The 19,670-nt window shown below is 39.8% G+C and overlaps 1 protein-coding gene across 3 annotated transcripts in view; it reads right to left on the bottom strand.

Moving 5' to 3' along the window:
• Positions 1 to 19,670, bottom strand: part of ELAVL4 (ELAV like RNA binding protein 4) — a 149,659-nt gene that overhangs the window by 82,664 nt on the left and 47,325 nt on the right. The window contains exon 1 of one of the 3 annotated variants that reach the window (XM_036352991.1): positions 3,780 to 4,061. The exons of 1 other annotated variant lie outside the window; for it this stretch is intronic. In XM_036352991.1, coding sequence (XP_036208884.1) covers positions 3,780 to 3,788 — 9 coding nt within the window. In that variant the 5' untranslated portion in view covers positions 3,789 to 4,061. Of the gene's footprint in view, positions 1 to 3,026; positions 3,377 to 3,779; positions 4,062 to 19,670 lie in introns of those variants that run through there. One more of the 3 variants, XM_036352989.1, reaches the window with a different exon arrangement.

Here is a 19,670-nt window from a genome sequence, read left to right as displayed (position 1 = left end):
TTAGAAATAAAATGCAAATGCATAGCTCATTTTCTGTTTTTTTCTTTAACAAAATATACTATTGTTATTACCTCACAACAATCTGGCCTTCCTCTCATAACAAAATCCTTGAATATTCAAAGGACCAAAGAAGTGTTATAGGGAGAGAAAAAAGTTTGAAGGTTTTGGAAAACTGTCAAACAAAAACAAGCTCATCTATATTCGGTCAGGAGGATGACTTGAATGAATGGCAGTTAGGAATGAATGGGACTGAGATCAGAAATGAACGGTTAAGGTTTGTTAGGTTTTTTTATTTTAGTTTTTTTTTTAAATTAAAATTGCTTTGTGAATCAATAATTCTCAAAGGAATTTTTCAGCTATTTCCCCACCTATATTCATTTCACCCTTTCAAAATTTAAATATTAAATGACTTAGCTATTATTTACAATGAGGTATACGGACATTCTGATCATTAAAACTGTGATGAAAAGGTGTTTTTTGCAGAAACATTTCCAATCAGATTTTCATTTCTCAATAAATGCACACTCACTGAAGTCAAGGCGCACCTCCACATGCAGGTAGCAGGCATTAATATTTTTTAAGACAAAGAAGTGGAAAAGGTCAGCAGTAGAACCACGTGTCTTTTTGACAACCCAAGCTTAGGGGACAGTGCCGATAGGCATTACTTTACCCTAACTAAAAAATACTGAAAAATTCTCAGAAAAAATCTGTATTAGAGATAATAAAAACAATTCTATTTTTAATAGCGCCATGTTCACACACTCAAAATATGAGAGCAAGGTTCAAGTAAATGACAAAAATATTTTTATTTATGTTTACCCCAAGAGTCAAAACAAATTTTAATAAAAAATCTCCCACTAAGAAGATATAAAAAAAAGAAGCACTGGCAAGGAATAAAGAATTGGGGTCGGAGGAGTGTGCGGAGTTTTGCAATGGAGAGAGTAAAAAATTAAGAATACTTTCAATAAAGCCAATTATATTTCTTAACCTTTTACTACATTTCAGTATTTTTTAATCTCTCCTTTTTGGACTGAAAATTAGCTACCTGATCCTGTATCAAGTTTGTCTACGGGGAAGAAATCGTGACAGATCATGGTTTCAGTTGCTTTTACGTTACATCCTATTCGCCTGAGTACTATACCTTTCAGTCCTTCTGGTACCCACCATCATGAGAAAAACAGACTACTAGTAAAGCACACTTCAAGAAAAAGCGAGAGATGCCTGTCACCAGCACACACATGGGTCCCAGACATTTAGAGACACGGAAAAAAAATCAGCTTTTCACTCAGTTTATGCCAAGATCAGAATCGCAACCAAATGCCCAACAGAAGGCAGTGGTTGCAAGGGCAGCTTATGGATCTGTGGCTGGAGATAGAGAGGGAGGCACAGCAAAAGGCTAGAATACAGTTTTTCATTTATTATTTTTAAAAGTAAAATGAGAGATACAGTGAACTCCTTGGAACTGTAGTATCAATATCTGATTTAGTCAAAATACCACTCTCACCTAGCACAAAATCATTGTTTAGGGTAAACCTATTCTACCTATGGATGGATATTTGCTGGAAATTTTTAAGAAATCATTTTCAGAACCTATCAGCTGTGGGAGTTTATTATGCTTCCGTCAACTTCATTCAATATAATTTACATTATTTTTCAAGTAGCTTCGTAGGATTCCTTGCGATTTTTTGCACGTACAGTTTCACAGCAGGGAAAAGGAGAGAGAGAGAGAGAGAGAAAGAGAAAGAGAGAGAGAGAGAGTGAGCAAGATTCCCTACCCTCCCTTCCCCCTCTCCTTCTCTCTCTGTTTTTTAAACAAAAAAAGAAGAAGAAGTAAAAACAGGGGAGGCAGAACAGATGCTTAAAATAGATTTCTAAAAATCACTGTAAGCCAAAGTTAGAAATGTAATTAACACCTATTTATAAAGAATAATTAAAGTTGGGCTGGCCACAAAGAACAGCAAAGATAATCAAGGTCCTGTGCCCCCCTCCCTTTTTACACTGTTTGCAGTGTGTTCTCATGATAGCCACCTGCTCCCGACTCGGCTTTTCCTCTGTTCGTTTCCCCGGCAACCTTTCATTGGGTTTTCCTCCCAGCTATCGCTTTCAGTTGGGCTGCTCGGTCTAATCTTATTTGTTTTACACCCATCAAAACAAGCAGCCAGACAAAGGCAATCCTCTAAGAATGGGGAAAAGACCACAGCTTTGTTATAACATCTATGCAGAGCGAAAAGTCCTCCCCAGGCTTTTCTAGTGAGAAATAAGTGAGATGGATATGAATTCACAGCCTCTCCCCACACCCAGTTTTGAAACCACACGAAAGATACTGCTGGTAAAAATTCAAAGTCAAAGTGAGCACTCGCGGCATCTGATCTTGCCATTTTGTGCCGTATCTTCAGGGTCAACATCAGGCGAGGAGTGACACGCAAGGAGTTTCCTTGCTGCTGCTGCTTCCTTTTTTTCCCTCTCTTCAGAAAAAGATGCTAAAAATAGATTTACTACTTTGGCAGACAGGTTTTCCATTTCCCCTTCCACATCCAAAAGTCCTGTTTCACAATGCATCTGCTGGTACTGAACCTCACCTCCTCTACCCCTCATTCCTAGCCTTCCCCATCACTCCCAGCCGGAGACTGAAAAAGAAATGTGCCTTTAACTTTAACGGTCGTGCAATTCCATTGAAAGCTCACAGAGGCAGTGGACCCGCCAGCCAACAGCGGCCGTGACATTGTGATCGTCAAAAAAGACACCAACCTCGCTTGGCTAAAATGTGTGTTCTGTGGAAGAGGCAGCCTGAGTGCCTGGTGTGCATGCAGTGCCATCACACTTGGAGATGGATTCTGGTTTTCGGAAAAGAGAAATACTAATAAATGCACGCGCGCGTACACACACACACACACACACACACACACACACACACACGATCTGCACAGTGATTTACGATGCACAGTCCTCCGTCCTTACACACACACACATACACGCACACACACAATCGGCTGGAATCTCCACACTGCCTTCCTCTTTTCACTTACCATCTTCAAGCCATTCCACTCCATCTGTGATCAGAAGAAGATGGACCCTCACACAGTGTGTCAAAAGCGGAAAGAAACGTTATGTAAAAGCTGACATTCCTTCTTACAGAGCTGCTGCCCAGAGAAGGAAGCAACAACTCAACACGCCAGGCACCGCTACACATACAAGCCGCCTCCTCTTTTTTATGAGGTCATGACAGGAAACTCTTTGAAATACAAGATGCAGCATTTACTGAAGCCCAAATAAATCACTCTCTTTGCTGTTTTGACTGCGCAGCCCCCTGAAATACAACTGCCCATCTCAACGTTCAGTATCCAGGAGCTGCTGCCTCTCAAGGTTTAAATTCCCAGCACAGAAATGGAAAGACTCCTAACCCGGCTGCATCCACCTCCTGCCCCACAAAACCCAGGCTCGTAGACAAACCCCCTCTCCCTTCACAATGAGAAATCCCTTCTTTTGCCATTCTGGTCTCACGTAATATAACCTCTTTCAACAAACCAGCAGTTATTTCAGCCCACCTTCACCCCACCCATGCCTTTATGTTGAAGGGAAAACTGACAATGACCTGTTAAAAATGACAATCTATTTCCCCCCTGCTTCTCAATAAAAGGACCTACCCGCACTCTCTACACAAAGAGACAGTAAATGTAGGAATCAAACAGCAGCAGAGAACTAAACTCTTGGTCAAGGTGTAGATGCTTTTCTTCCCTCCAGCAGCACAAACCACAGATTATAAATCTAGTCATACCTACCATAACCATTCTTATTGGCAAATATTGGGTCTCGCAGAGCTTCGACTCTTCTCTTAAAATTTGCAAAGGTTTCAGAATATTTTTTTAGATGACTACTATTGTTTTATATTTTTAAAGATCCACAAAACACAATGTGGATGATTGTAAAGTAAATCAATTATTTTAGGGGGATGGGGGAGAGAAACAAAAACAAAAACAAAAAAAAAAGAAAGAAAAGAAAGAAAGAAAAGGAGCAGTGAGCTGAAACCCCTGATTCTAGGATGTAGATAAGAACAACTGAACAGAGCCTTGCTGAAATTGGCTCGAAGCTTCCCCTTTTTACATCCATTTATGGGACCATCTGTCAGCCGAAGGCAGGATCTGATTGGCTGGAGAAACGCAGGGAGGCGTTGCAACATCAGGTGCTATTTAAATTAGCTACTGCCAGATTGACGATGTTAATGATTTGGTGACCTCTACAACAACAGAGACCGGATTTCTGAACTGCTTCTTGTGTCTGGTAATTAAGGCTGGGCTGAAGCAACAACAGCCATACTTGTATTTTTACCTTTTCCCTCCTCCCAGCTCAAAAGTACTGTAACAAGTACAGGTCACTGGCAGCTAGTAAACCTTAACAGTGGGAGTGTCCTCCTTCTCCCTGTCCCGAGGGCTGCACCACCCCACCCCTCGGACAGAGGGCTTTTCCAGGATGGAATATTTTCTACCACCTTATCTTTCTCGACAGTTGCTTTCTAGCGAAATGCATATTTAATGATCTGCCTCTAGGCTTAAGGATACAACAAAAGCACTTCAATGTGCTAATACATCTACATTTTAACTTTATTTCCCGGCACTGCTGATTTTCAGTAAGCAATGCTCCTTCTGCAACTAACATGGCCAGTGTTTCAAAGGAATGCAAGTTTGAGAGTGTGCTTGCTCTATGAACTAGGCTCACAAAAGTTTGCTTCAGAAAACTCTTTCCCAATAAATGAAAAAGAGAAAAGCCGGGGGGGGGGGGGGGGCAGCTGCCAGCCTCTACCTTTCTGCCTTCTGTCTGAGCTTTTCAAAACAGAGAATGATGAATGATTTATTTAAATGAATTTATTTTTCAACTTGGATAGAGGCATGATCTGAATTTTTAAAAACCCATCCAAATGCACCCTCTCTTTGCTTTCCTGACCGCTATAGAGAAAGTTGAAACATGCATTTGACAACCATCTCATTTCATAACTGGTGCAAGTGCTCATCTTGCTTAACTGAACACGTGATGTTGCTTCTCTCCTTCAAACGATGTCTTTTTTTTCCTTTTTCTGTGGCCTCTTAAAAGACTTGCAAAGAGACATTTAGCAAGTGTGTGGGGATGTATAGAGTTTGTCTATCTTATACAATTCATAACCTCTACTCTACCAAGCCTCCGGCAGTACAGTATTTTGTTCTGGTTTGGTTTTTTTTAAGTGGCTTACCTGAGGAGTTTGTGCTCTACTTCTATCCAAAAGACTAACTTATCCCTATTTATCTAATTCATAACTTAATCATTTTGTTCCTCAATAAATACACAGAGGTAACAAATATTACTAAAGACAGAATTCAACATAATCTTTGGCTGGAGTTGACAGTGTGTTGAGACTGGGCAGAGTGAAAATACAGGTCAAAAATCATGCTATACTCTGGACTTCAAAGTCCAAGAATAAATGGGTCTGTGAAAATTTGTTTAAAAAGAAATAACTTTTATATTTTTAAAAAATGAAAACTATTCTCTACAAGCTACTGTGTCATGAACACACACACCTATACAACTCACATATATACACACACTTTTAAAAATACAGATACACCATAAAACAATATGTGTAGGGTACACTATATAAAGTATTAGATTTGAATATGAATAAATTCAGCTATTAGAAATAAAACTACATGAAAGAGAAAAGTGGAAATATTAGAATATAATCCCTTTAAGAGGAACAATACTAAATTTAGTAAACTTAAAATAATTTCCTTAGCAAATGTATAGAGTCCAATACGTCACAATAGTACTACCGTATCTAATGAACTGTGTACTCAGGATGATTCATAGGTTAAGTCTTCAAAAGAGCTCACCATACATACCCAGGGCAGGTACAGGTGCCCAAATCAGCAACAGAAACTCTGAGTGGGATTTCACCGGCATTAAATATTGTGAAAAGTAAACACGAACACCATGCTGACAAACACAAATAAAAACAGCTCACTTGGAACAAAATATTTACTTTGTATTTCTCTGCAGGTTATAAAAGTCGCAATTTCTTAAAACCCTTTTCTCCTATCTATACTAATCTGGGTACACTCAGTGACCCATAAATTAACATGAGGTGTACCAAAAGAAACTGGCCACTTTTCTGGAATAGGAACTCTACATTACAAGTATAAACAATTAGTTGGTTTTGCTAGGCTAAAATATCCGTGCATTTTGTATATTGATCACTTCTCTCAAAACCTCCACTCTGGAGTCTTTTAACAGAATCCTCAAACAAATGCACAAATGTCCTCAGAGGCCTTTTCTCTAAAGACAAAGGCAGAATCCTATTGTTGGGAAAAGTCAACCTTATGATTGCATTTCCAATAGTACCATTCATCTTTCAGAGTGAGGGGCTGACCGCTACATCAGTGGTGTGACATTTGCAAAGCAACAGATTCTCAATTTATTATCTCAAGAATCAGGCAGGCGAGTCTCCCAGTCATGCATGATTTTTTTTTTTTCCGCCACAATCCTCCACCACCACAGAAAGAAACTTGTCTCACTCAAGCAGCTAAGGCAACCTAAAAATGATATCCCAGAGCTGTGGGGCTGCTGCATCCCTCTTACCATAAATGAGCAGTTTCTTGACTCATTAATAACAATTTCCCTTAAAAGAGGTAATCTCGTATCAGTCAGCCCCTCACCACCATGCACACATCCCAAAGGTTGCAGATATCTCAGCATCAGTCGCCGGCAGCCAGCTTTCCCACACTGAGTCCAGATGGACTGTACCAGAAGCCAATTCAGCGTTAATAACTACCTACTCCGCGCAGTGGAGAAGCCTTACATGGCACAATGGGCTAGGAAACAGCAGCCGGCTGAAACTGCAAATAAAAAAGACAACCAAATTCTCCAAAAGCACCAAAAGGGAGGAACAGAAATGGAAGCGTGAATTGTATTTCCTTGACTTCCATGAGAAAAATAAAAGAGAGAGAGAGAGAGAGAGAAAGAAAGAAAGAAAAAGAATCCTTTAGAAACATGGGGGGAGGGGGTTGGGGGGGGATGAAGCAAGGGGAAAAACAAAACAAAAACCCCAAACAGATGCTGCCCAGAAAAAAGTGACAAAATATTACCTCATTATTTAACAAAGCAGCATTAAGCGTCCTGCTGATTTCAAACATCTTGCCACAGATTTTGTTTTAAGAGAAACAGATAGAATCCTTTGCAAAGCACTCCGTCTGCAAAGGGTTCTTCAATTTTCTTGCGCACCACGGAACAGTCAATATATTATTTCCCTAGAGTTCGCACATTAAAACCTCTAGTCAGTGAGCTGAATTTTCCCCTTATCTCACACACAGTAGACTCCTGTTATATGTACTGCTCTCTTTGCAAGAGCAGCCTGCCCCAAACATGGCTGGTGTTTAAACTACTCTTTAAAGTAACAGTTCACTATATAACCACCAGGTGGGTAGAGTGCACGGATTCAAATGAACCATCCTGAAAGATCGTGATTTTTTTTCCCCCTTTGAAATAGCTTTTGGGTATAGGATGTGACATGAGAAATGCCAGCATTCTAACAGGCACCTTGTCTTGTCTCTCTCTCTGTGTGTGTATCTTGCCAAAATAAATTAATAAAATCCTTTCCCCAGACTTATAGGAAGAAAACAAAACAAAATACCCCCACCAATTCTAAAAAGAACTGTGAAGAATGAGGCACACACAAGCTTTGTTTCATTCAGCAAAGGATGAACAAGGAAAATCCAATCAATGCAGAGCAAGGGGGAAAATCAAACACTCCATGGAAATACTTTCCTTTAGAAAAAAGAGAAAAATATTGACTCATGTGATAAAAAAAACCCAATTCAAAAATATGCATATTGACAAAGCACCTATAAGATGGAGACAAGAGTTTAAGGGTGCAACTTTTCTTCTGAATAAACTATTAGGTTTATTGGATATGGTCTTTCATGATGGGAAATAACCAAAAGCTTCAAAGCAAAGACACTGAAAACAAAACAAAAAAACACGCAACAAAAATCCTAAGCATCTCTTCAAAAAAAAAAACACAGTTATACAAACAGTTATAAACAACCACAAGAGCTAACGGATCACATATCTCTCCCCGCCGCTGTTCTTTTCCCCTGAGATCAGCCTCGAAGTGGGACATTGCTGTGGTGAACTATTTTGGATGTATAGCTAACTTGGTGTCTCCTTCGTACATTTCTATTCCGATTAATCTGCTCCTCTGCCAGAAACAAATAGAATGTCCCAGGTTGAAAGCCCCAGGTGATGGAGGGGGATGCTGAAAAGATAAAGAAACACCTGAACAAAAATAAATCTCATCACTTATATTGTTATAGGGCCTGATTTTAAGGAGGATTTTATTACTTACAGAGCATGCAAGCACCATTGTACATTCCAGCATACCCAAAAGAGAAACGAACGCACACAGATACCTGGGATTTTGTTTTCTTGGCTGAACAAATTAAAGCCTTGGAACTTCCACATCCTCTTGCAAACACGGATGTTGATACGAGTATTTTTCCAGCCCATCCAAGCAACATTTAGCCTCACCCAACAGGGACTGTCTCCTTCATCTTTAAGTCAAGGCTGCATCACCTAATACCATTTAACCTCCTCGCATATATTAAGTTTCAAGTGACAATTTTTAATTGGGGAGTGAGAAGGAGTTGCTCTCATCAAATTCTGGTTGTATGAAATAAGCTAATTTGTACACTCACCATATGTCTTAAGCACTAATTAAAAAATGTTACTTTCTTCAAACATTAAAATGTAATCAGCCTAGTAAATAAAAAATTCTCGAGTTTTCTTGCCTTGGTGATAATTTAAAGAGTATTCATCTCAAGGTAACCTCTCTATTTTGATTACCAGGGGAGGCTTAAAAAGAGGAAAAGATACCGGGGGCTGTGTGAGTGAGAAAAGAAAATCACAACTGTACGTAGCTGCACAAAGGAAAATAAGATGAAGCGGGTTTTTAAGGACCCATAGTCTTGTTACCCTGAGGCAAATCCAGCCAATCAATACCACCCATTGACGGTCTACCATCTGCCATGCTACCCAGTGATGTGGCTAAACAGACCTGTTCCATATGACCGTAGCCGGCTCATTTTCAGTCGATTAGGGCAGTTCCAGAGCATTCACGTGCACAGCACAAAACTCCAAGTCAGACTGAGCCTCTCTCTCTTCATACCAGTCCCTCCGAGCACAGCTGCGGACCTCTGCCTCCTGTTCCGGTGTCTGGATTACCCCTTCTTGCCCCTCAATTGAATTAGCAAAATGGGGTGGGAAGGTAGAGCAAACAGACACACACACACACACACACACACACACACACACACACACACACATATTGCTGGTCCTTCTCAGTGTCCTACAGAGATTGGGAATTTCATGTGCTCTGTCCTAATATGATTATGGCACAACATTTAAACAGCGTCATCAGTGGTTAGGACCTGACATTTTCCTGTGGCTCAGTTTCTTTTTATCTTCTCCTTCTTCCTTCAAACAATAAATCTAAACTGCTGGCATTTCTTCCTTCAGGGAAGATACTTTTCAGTGTGCCCAGACAGTGCTATATTATATTTAAAGGCTTTTAAAAGCATTTAAGCATAATTTTCCTTTGATGAATTGTGGTGCTGGGTTTGTCTTTTTGTGTGTGTTTTCCTGTAGAAACATATCAAATTTTATAGGAAAATACAAACATACTGCAGAGACAAGATGCACTTGTAGGGTCAGGAATCCACTGTGGATGGTCTCTTAGAAATAAACTAGAGGCCCGGTGCACGAGATTTGTGCACTGGGGGGGGGGGTCCCTCAGCCTGGCCTGCACCCTTTTGCAGTCCAGGGCCCATTCGGGGATGTCTGCCTGCAGGCTTAGGCCCGACCGCGCCACCCCCCCCCCCCCCGGGTATCGGGCCTAAGCCAGCAGGCAGACATCCCTCTAACAGTCCGGGACTCTCACAGTCTGGGACCCCTCACTCCTTACCACCCACCTGCAGTGGAGTTGGGAGAGGCTCCCGCCACTGCCACTGCACTCTCCAGCCGTGAGCCCGGCTTCTGGCTAAGCGGTGCTCCCCCTGTGGGAGCGCACTGACCACCAGGGGGCAGCTCCTGTGTTGAGCATCTTCCCCCTGGTGGTCAGTGTGCATTATAGCGACTGGTCATTCCACCATTTGGTCTATTTGCATATTAGGCTTTTATGATATAGGATGACCTGACAGTGTGATGCCTTCCTCTTCCTAAGTAGTTCTGCCTACTGCAGTGATGGCGAACCTATGACATGCGTGTCAGAGGTGACACATGAACTCATTTTTTTGGTTGATTTTTCTTTGTTAAATGGCATTTAAATATATAATAAATATCAAAAATATGTCTTTGTTTTACTATAGTTGCAAATACCAAAAAATTTCTATATGTGACACGGCACCAGAGTAAAGTTAGGGTTTTTCAAAATGCTGACACGCTGAGCTCAAAAGGTTTGCCATCACTGGTCTACTGCATATTGTGAAAAAGAGCTAGAAGAATGCTACAGTGTGGGAAATATAGACAAATGGCTGTTTAATCCACTTAAATTGCCAAGAACTCACCTGGGCAGGTAACCTAACCTAAGGTCAATTCACATTTGATCTTCCCGTCTTCTTTCCATGCTACTAAGCCTTCTGCTAAAAGCAGAAGGATTATTCCCAGAATCACTGTGACTTTGACTATACTCTTCAAGCACTAGGGTGTTTTTTCTGGGAAAGAAAATGTAAAGGACAGAAAAACTGCCTTATTTACAAAATTCTAAAAAAGGTGAAAACATATTTATCCAAGAAATCTAATTTTGGTGGTCTCTGTCTGAAATTTGCACTGCTATCTCCTTCAAAATAGCCCAAGAAAACTCAGCAGGGGCAACATGTGAATACCCAGATTTCTGAAGATCCCTCCATGAAGGAATTTGGGGGGAATTTTCCACTTCAGTTCAGGTGACCTTTACTAAAAATAAAAAACGAAGAAACAAGCAAAAAAATCATACTCTAAATATAAATCTTTACCAATCAAAGGCCACTGAGCAGATGAAGTATGTAGTAGCTACCATACCATTGAAGGGTATATAGTGTTTAACCAGATTATACTCCTTTGATAATAATTCAATATACAATTGTTTAAAGTTCTGGACTCAGTTATAATTCTGTAACCACAAATAAAGAAATATCTATAACAATAAAAGCATAATATACTAATTAGACTGTTCAGCTGAACGACCTTCCAAAAGTCATTCCAGATGTCCTTCTGGATGAAGCCGCAGCGGTGGGGCTGAGGCAGAGGTGGTTAGAGGCAATCAGGCAGGCAGGTGAGCGGTTAGGGGCAATCAGGCAGGCAGGCAGAGTGGTTAGGGCGATCAGGCAGGCAGGCAGGTGAGCAATTAGGGGTGATGAGGTAGGCAGGCATAGTGGTTAGGGTGATCAGGCAGGCAGGCAGAGTGCTTAGGGATGATGAAACAGGCAGGCAGAGTGCTTAGGGGCAATCAGGTAGGCAGGGAGGCCAGCGGTTAGGAGCCAGCAGTCCCAGATTGCGAAAGGGATGTCCAATTACCAGTTCAGGCCCGATCAGGCCTAAACTGGCAGTCAGACATTCTCCAAGAGGTCCCAGATTGTGAGAAGGTGCAGGCCTGGCTGAGTGACACCTCCCTCCCCGCCTCCATGCACAAATTTCGTGCTCTGGGCCTCTAGTATGTATCATAACAGTCAAGAAGAGTCATTTGTAGAAGGTGGGAGAAGTGAAGGAAGGAAAGGTAAATGGGAGGGGAGAAGAAGAAAAAATAATAGTACTTACAAAGTGCAAATAAACACTGCTTTTACCAGAAGTCTGCTGTATACCAAACACTGCACTGCATACTTGACATGCACAATTTTGCACAACATAATACTAGTGACAATGGTTATATCTAAACATTCCTCTAGAAAGATTTTTCCCCATCTAAAAGTACGGTCTTTCCTCCACCACTTCATAGAAGAATGTGTTTGAGGGAGATGGGCATAGACCAGAAGAGAAAGGAAAGACAGAATGGAAGGCATGCTCAATTTTTTCTCAACTAAAAATGACCAAGAGATTTCTTTGTGATGTGTTACTTAATCATACATGTCCTCAAAATGTATTTCATTTAATCTATCATTGTGATTAGGCTATAAATCTGGAGTGAGAGATATATAAAGGACTAAAACTAGAAAGCAAAATATCTTAGAAGGCAGGATGAGTGCCTGATTGAGTCCTCAGGCTCACTCCCTAATAGTAAATATTGATTGAATGAACTTCTATGTGTAGCCCCTTATAGCACAGCATCCAGTTATTGTGAATGAATGAACACCAATAGTTTCACTCACCATCACCTCAAATACTTTCCAAGCCCTATGTCATTCCATTTAGGGTTCATTGAGCACCTTCTTCTTAGGGGAAAAATGATATGCTCAGTTTCCTCATCTGTAAAATGGTCAAAATAATACTGCCTTTAGAATCCCAGCAACAACACAGCACTGGTAACTATTACGCAGCCAGCTCTGGGCAGTGAACTCCCACTGGACAGAGAGGCCCTATAGCCTCAGAGGCCAACCCCAGAGCACTGCCACCCAGAGGCTGACCCACAAACTGACTCTTTGCTAAACACAAAATAAGGCAGTCTGGGAAACAAATGCAGCTTGCTTTAAAATAAGGACTGTGGTTTACAACACAGAGGAACAGTGTATCACAGGGAAACTCAACACCCTCCTGAATACCTGGCAGGTCTAAGGCGAGCCACACTGAAGAATAGAAGAACCGAAGGACCTTCACTACTGCAATATTTTTTTTTTCTTTTTTCACCTTTTAACTAAGAAACCAATTTATTTTTATTTTTATTTTTTTTTATTTTATTTTTTTTTTATTTTCTTCTTTTTTATTTTCTCTTCTTTTTTCCATCACCTGATTTTACCCTTTTAATTACTACCTTCTTATTTTTAACCAGTATTATTACTGCTACCATTTTACCATTTTTTTTTTAAAGTGCCATTTTATTTTCTCTTTATTTTATTTTGGGATTAGTGTTCTCCATTCTATTTTCATCGTTATATTATTGGTTGTTTCTAGTTTGCATTCATCTCCAGGGAGCTGTTGCTGGAATTTGTTAGGATTAATGGCTGTTCTATAGGAGTATTCTCCTCATATAAAAAAGTCTCTTCCCCTCTTCCACTTCATTCTCTCTTTTCGCTCTTTTTTTTTCTTTTCTTTTCGTATCTCGCTTTTATTTTCCCCCCTCCTTTTTCCCAATTTCATTTTTGCACTCCTTTTTTTGGTCCCTACTTTTCTTTTCTTTTTTCTCTTTTATCTTTTTCTCTTCCTTCTTCCTTATCCCCTAATTCTCTTAATTCAGGTGGTCACCTTTATTTGGGGTTATTAATATCGTGAATATATTTGTGTATAGTGCCTGGTACGTGGTGCCTTGTTGTGTTGTATTTTGTGCCTTTAAATCAACGCAGCAGATCCAAGCAACAGCAACCTCCTGAGCACCACACCCTCTGCTGAGGAACAGCAGCTGTACGTGAAACCTCGCCCCACCAGCCAGAAGAGCCACCACAGCTGTGAACAGCACCCACCAGAGGAGCTGCTGCCAACTGAAGAGCAGCTGCTACCGCAACCGCCCGAAGAGCAACCACAGACCAAGGACTCACTGCCACCAAGGGAGCAGCCACTGAATGACTCAACGTCTAGATATGTCAGCGAGATCAAACATGGGTAGACAAAGAAACCCCCAAAGGAAAGAGAAGGAGGACTCTCCAGAAAAGCAGCTAAGTAATACAGAGGCATGCAACATGACAGATAAAGAATTCAGAATAAGGGTCCTAGAGTGCATAAACCGGATGGAGGAAAAAATCGACAACCTCTGCAAGAAGCAAGACGAAACAGATGAAAAAATCGATAACATATGGAAGAAGCTAGAAGAAACAGATGAAAAAATCAACAACTTAAGTAAGACCCAAGAAGAAATGAAGAGTGATATAGCTGCAATGAAAAACTCCATTGAAAGTATCAACAGTAGACTGGGTGAAGCGGAGGACCGAATTAGTGAATTAGAAGACAAGGAAGCAAAACACACCCAAATTGTACTGCAACTGGAGAAAAAAATGAAAAGACAGGAGGAGAGCCTAAGGGAGCTTTGGGACAACATGAAACGAAACAACATACGAATAATAGGGGTACCAGATCAACAGAAGGATGAACAAGGATTAGAAAACCTATTAGAAGAAATAATATCAGAAAACTTCCCTGAGGTGGGGAAGAAAAAAGTCACACAAGCCCAGAGAGTCCCAAACAAGGTGAACCCGAAAAGACCCACACCAAGACACATCATAATTACCATGGCAAATGTTCATGACAAAGAGAGAATCTTACAGGCTGCAAGAGAGAGACGGAAAGTTACATACAAGGGATCTCCCATTAGATTGTCAAATGATTTCTCAACAGAAACACATCAGGCCAGAAAAGAATGGACGGAAATTTACAAAGTGATGCAAAGCAAAGGACTGAATCCAAGAATACTCTATCCAGCAAGGCTATCATTCAAACTTGAAGGGGAAATAAGAAGCTTCACAGACAAAAAAAGGCTAAGGGAGTTTATCACCACCAAGCCAGCAATGCAAGGAATGCTAAAGGGACTGGTATAAAAATAAGAAATAAAAAGCTCAGAAAGAAAACAGCCACACAAAAACAGAAATGCCTACAAACAAATACCTTTCAATAATAACTTTAAACGTAAACGGACTAAATGCTCCAAACAAAAGACATCAAGTGGCTGAATGGATAAAAAAACATGACCCATACATCTGCTGTCTACAAGAAACCCATCTCATTAGAAGGGACTCACACAGACCGAAAGTGAAAGGATGGAAAAATATCTTTCAGGCAAATGGAAAGGAAAAGAAAGCTGGGGTAGCAATACTTATATCGGACAAAATAGACCTCAAAGTGAAGGCCATAACAAGAGATAAGGAAGGCCACTTCATAATACTAAAGGGATCAATACAACAAGAAGATATAACCCTGGTAAACATATATGCACCCAATGCAGGAGCACCCAAATTCATAAAAAAACTCCTGGAAGATATCAAAGGAGAGATCGACAACAATACAATCATAGTAGGGGACTTTAATACACCACTAACAGCACTGGATAAGTCCTATAGACAAACAATCAGCAAAGATACTGCAATCCTAAATGACTCACTAGATCAGATGGACTTAATAGACATCTTCAGAACACTTCACCCCAAAGCCAGGGAATATACGTTCTTCTCAAGTGCTCATGGGACATATTCAAAAATAAACCATATATTGGGTCACAAGCAAAGTATCCCCAAATTCAAGAAAATTGAAATCATAAAAAGCGTCTTCGCAGACCACGATGGCATAATATTAGAAATAAACTACAATAAAAACAACCCAAAATACTCAAACACCTGGAAGCTGAACAGCATGCTATTAAATATTGATTGGGTTACCAATGAAATCAAAGAAGAAATTCGAAACATCCTGGAAACTAATGACAATGAAAACACAACAATCCAAAACCTATGGGACACAATGAATGCAGTCCTGAGAGGGAAGTTTATAGCTCTACAGGCCTATCTCAAAAAACAAGAAAAAATGGTAGTAAATCATCTAACTCTACAACTCAAAGAATTAGAAAGAGAGCAACAAGAAAACCCGAGAGTGAGCAGAAGGAAGGAGATAATAAAGATTAGAGCAGAAATAAATGACATAGAGACCAAAAAAACAATACAGAAAATCAATGAAACCAAGAGCTGGTTCTTTGAAAGGATAAACAAGATTGACAAACCTCTAGCCAGACTCACCAAGAAGCAAAGAGAGAGGACCCAAATAAACAAAATCAGAAACGATAGAGGCGAAATAACAACAGACCCCACAGAAATACAAATGATTGTTAAAAAATACTATGGACAGCTCTACTCCAACAAACTAGACAACCTGGAGGAAATGGACAAATTCCTAGAAAAATACAACATTCCAAAACTCAATCAGGAAGAATCTAAAAATCTCAACAGGCCAATAACTATGGAAGAAATTGAAGCAGTCATCAAAAAGCTTCCAGCAAACAAAAGCCCAGGACCAGACGGCTTCACAGGGGAGTTTTACCAAACATTCAAGGAAGAACTAAAACCTATCCTCCTCAGACTACTACAAAAAATTCAAGAGGAAGGAACACTTCCAAGCTCATTCTATGAAGCCAGCATCACCCTAATACCAAAACCAGGTAAAGACAACACAATGAAAGAGAATTACAGGCCAATATCCCTCATGAACATAGATGCCAAAATCCTCAACAAAATCTTAGCAAATCGGATCCAGCAGTACATCAGAAAGATCATACACCATGACCAAGTAGGATTTATCCCAGGGATGCAAGGATGGTACAATATCCGCAAATCAATAAACGTGATACATCACATAAACAAATTGAAAGAAAAAAACCACATGGTCATATCAATTGATGCAGAAAAAGCATTTGACAAAATTCAACACCCATTTTTGATAAAAGCTCTCAGCAAGGTGGGAGTAGAAGGATCATACCTCAACATAATAAAAGCCATATATGACAGGCCCACAGCCAACATCATACTCAATGGACAAAAACTAACACCATTTCCCCTAAGAACAGGAACAAGACAGGGATGCCCCCTCTTACCACTCCTGTTCAACATAGTACTGGAAGTGTTAGCCATTGCAATTCTGCAAGAAGAAGAAATAAAAGGCATCCAAATTGGAAAAGAGGAAGTAAAACTGTCCTTATTTGCAGACGACATGATATTATACATACAAAACCCTAGAGACTCCATCAAAAAGCTACTGGACTTAATACATGAATTTGGCAATGTAGCAGGATACAAAATTAACCCCAAGAAATCCGAGGCATTTCTATACACCAATAGTGAACTTTCAGAAAGAGAGATTATAAAAACAATCCCGTTTACCATCGCACCAAAAAAATTAAGCTACCTAGGAATAAACTTAACTAAAGAGGTAAAAGACCTCTACTCAGAAAACTACAGGACATTGAAAAAAGATATAGAGGAAGACATAAACAGATGGAAGAACATACCGTGTTCATGGATTGGTAGAATCAACATCATTAAAATGTCCATACTACCCAAAGCAATCTATAAATTCAACGCACTTCCCATTAAAATACCAACGGCATACTTCAGAGATCTAGAACGAACTCTCCAAAAATTCATCTGGAATAAAAAAAGACCCCGAATAGCTGCAGCAATCCTGAAAAAGACCAAAGTAGGTGGGATCTCAATACCAGATATCAAGTTGTATTACAAAGCCACTGTTCTCAAAACTGCCTGGTACTGGCACAAGAATAGGCATATAGATCAATGGAATAGAATAGAGAGCCCAGAAATCGGCCCGAACCAATATGCTCAATTAATATTTGACAAAGGAGGCAAGAACATACAATGGAGCCAAGATAGTCTCTTCAATAAATGGTGTTGGGAAAATTGGACAGATATATGCAATAAAATGAAACTAGACCACCAACTTACACCATACACAAAAATAAACTCAAAATGGATAAAGGACTTAAATGTACGACAGGAAACCATAAAAATTCTAGAAGAATCCAAAGGCAACAAAATCTCAGACATATGCCGAAGCAATTTCTTCACTGATACAGCTCCTAGGGCACTTGAAACTAAAGAGAAAATGAACAAATGGGACTACATCAAAATAAAAAGCTTCTGCACAGCAAAAGAAACCATCAACAAAACAACGAGAAAACCCACTGTGTGGGAAAACATATTTGCCAATGTCATATCTGATAAGGGCCTAATCTCCAAAATTTATAGGGAACTCATACAACTTAACAAAAGGAAGATAAACAATCCAATCAAAAAATGGGCAAAGGACCTAAATAGACACCTTTCAAAAGAGGACATTCAGAAAGCCAAGAGACATATGAAAACATGCTCAAAGTCACTAATCATCCGAGAGATGCAAATCAAAACAACAATGAGGTACCATCTCACACCTGTCAGACTGGCTATCATCAACAAATCAACAAACGATAAGTGCTGGAGAGGATGTGGAGAAAAAGCAACACTTGTGCACTGCTGGTGGGAATGCAGACTGGTGCAGCCACTATGGAAGACAGTATGGAGTTTCCTTAAAAAACTGAAAATGGAACTCCCATTTGACCCTGTGATCCCACTTCTAGGAATATATCCCAAGAAACCAGAAACACCAATCAGAAAGGATATATGCACCCCCATGTTCATAGCAGCACAATTCACCATAGCTAAGATCTGGAAACAGCCTAAGTGCCCATCAGTAGATGAATGGATTAGAAAACTGTGGTACATCTACACGATGGAATACTATGCTGCTCTAAAAAGGAAGGAACTCTTACCATTTGCAACATCATGGATGGAACTGGAGAACATTATGCTAAGTGAAATAAGCCAGTCAATGAAGGAAAAATACCACATGATCTCACTCATTCATGGATAATAGAGACCATTATAAACTTTTGAACAATAATAGATACAGAGGCAGAGCTGCCTCAAACAGATTGTCAAACTGCAGCAGGAAGGCCGGGGAGGGTTGGGGGGCAGGAGGTAGGGGGGTAAGAGATCAACTAAAGGTCTTGTATGCATGCATATAAGCATAACCAGTGGACATAAGACATTGGGGGATAGGGGAGGCTAGGGGACTGTCTAGGGCGGGGGGATAAAATGGACACATATGTAATACCCTTTGTAATACTTTAAGCAATAAAAAAAAAAAATACTGCCTTTAGGGTTTGTTCCAGGATTAAGACAGATATAAGTTTGGTGGAGGCAGCACTCTAAATGGTAGCTATTATTAATATGGAGAATAGTTGAAAAACTATGAATTAGTGCCTTGCTACAAGATAATCTGATCATTTTGAAGAAGATACAACTCAAAGACTCTCAAACCAATTAGAGAATAAGGCAATAATAATGAAGAAAGTCTGAATGGTCTACTCCAGTTCTAATGAAATATACCTGCTGCAGATAAACATTTCCTTAGTCCTATGGCAAAGTTCAGTGTTATATTCTTAGTGAGAAGAATAAAAAGAAATACAAGTCATAGTATCCATCTTTATGCTGCTTGGAAAGAAGCTTTCTTTTTTATGCAAAAATTCTAGTAGTGTAAGGAAGAATGTTAAAAGAATAGTATCAGAACAAAATGCTGACGTTTATTCAGTTTAGATTCCACAGATAAGTGAAATAATATGGCATTTGTCTTTCTTTGATTGAATTATTTTACATAGCATAATATCCTCTAGGTCCATCCATGTTGTCACGAATGGTAAGATTTCATTCTTTTTTATGGCGGAGTAATATTCCATTGTATTTGTAAGGTATATAAATGTCTAATCACTATATTGTACACCTGAAACTAATATAACATTGTATTAGTACACCAACTGTAATTGAAAAATAAAAATGATAAAGGATAGTCAGTGGTACTGATGCCATCTGGAGTAATGGGAGAAGGCTTCATGGAAGAAGCTGGAACTGAGGCTCAGATTAAAGGACGATAGGATTTGTCTAGGAAAATGCAGGATATTTCATATATAAAAACAAAGGTGGGGGAGGAAGGCAGGAAGGGGA

Source organism: Myotis myotis, unplaced genomic scaffold (assembly GCF_014108235.1).
Source record: "Myotis myotis isolate mMyoMyo1 unplaced genomic scaffold, mMyoMyo1.p scaffold_m19_p_2, whole genome shotgun sequence".
NCBI classification, from domain to species: domain Eukaryota; kingdom Metazoa; phylum Chordata; class Mammalia; order Chiroptera; family Vespertilionidae; genus Myotis; species Myotis myotis.
Note: the sequence above shows the minus strand (reverse complement) of the source record. Positions and strands in the feature narration are given on the sequence as shown.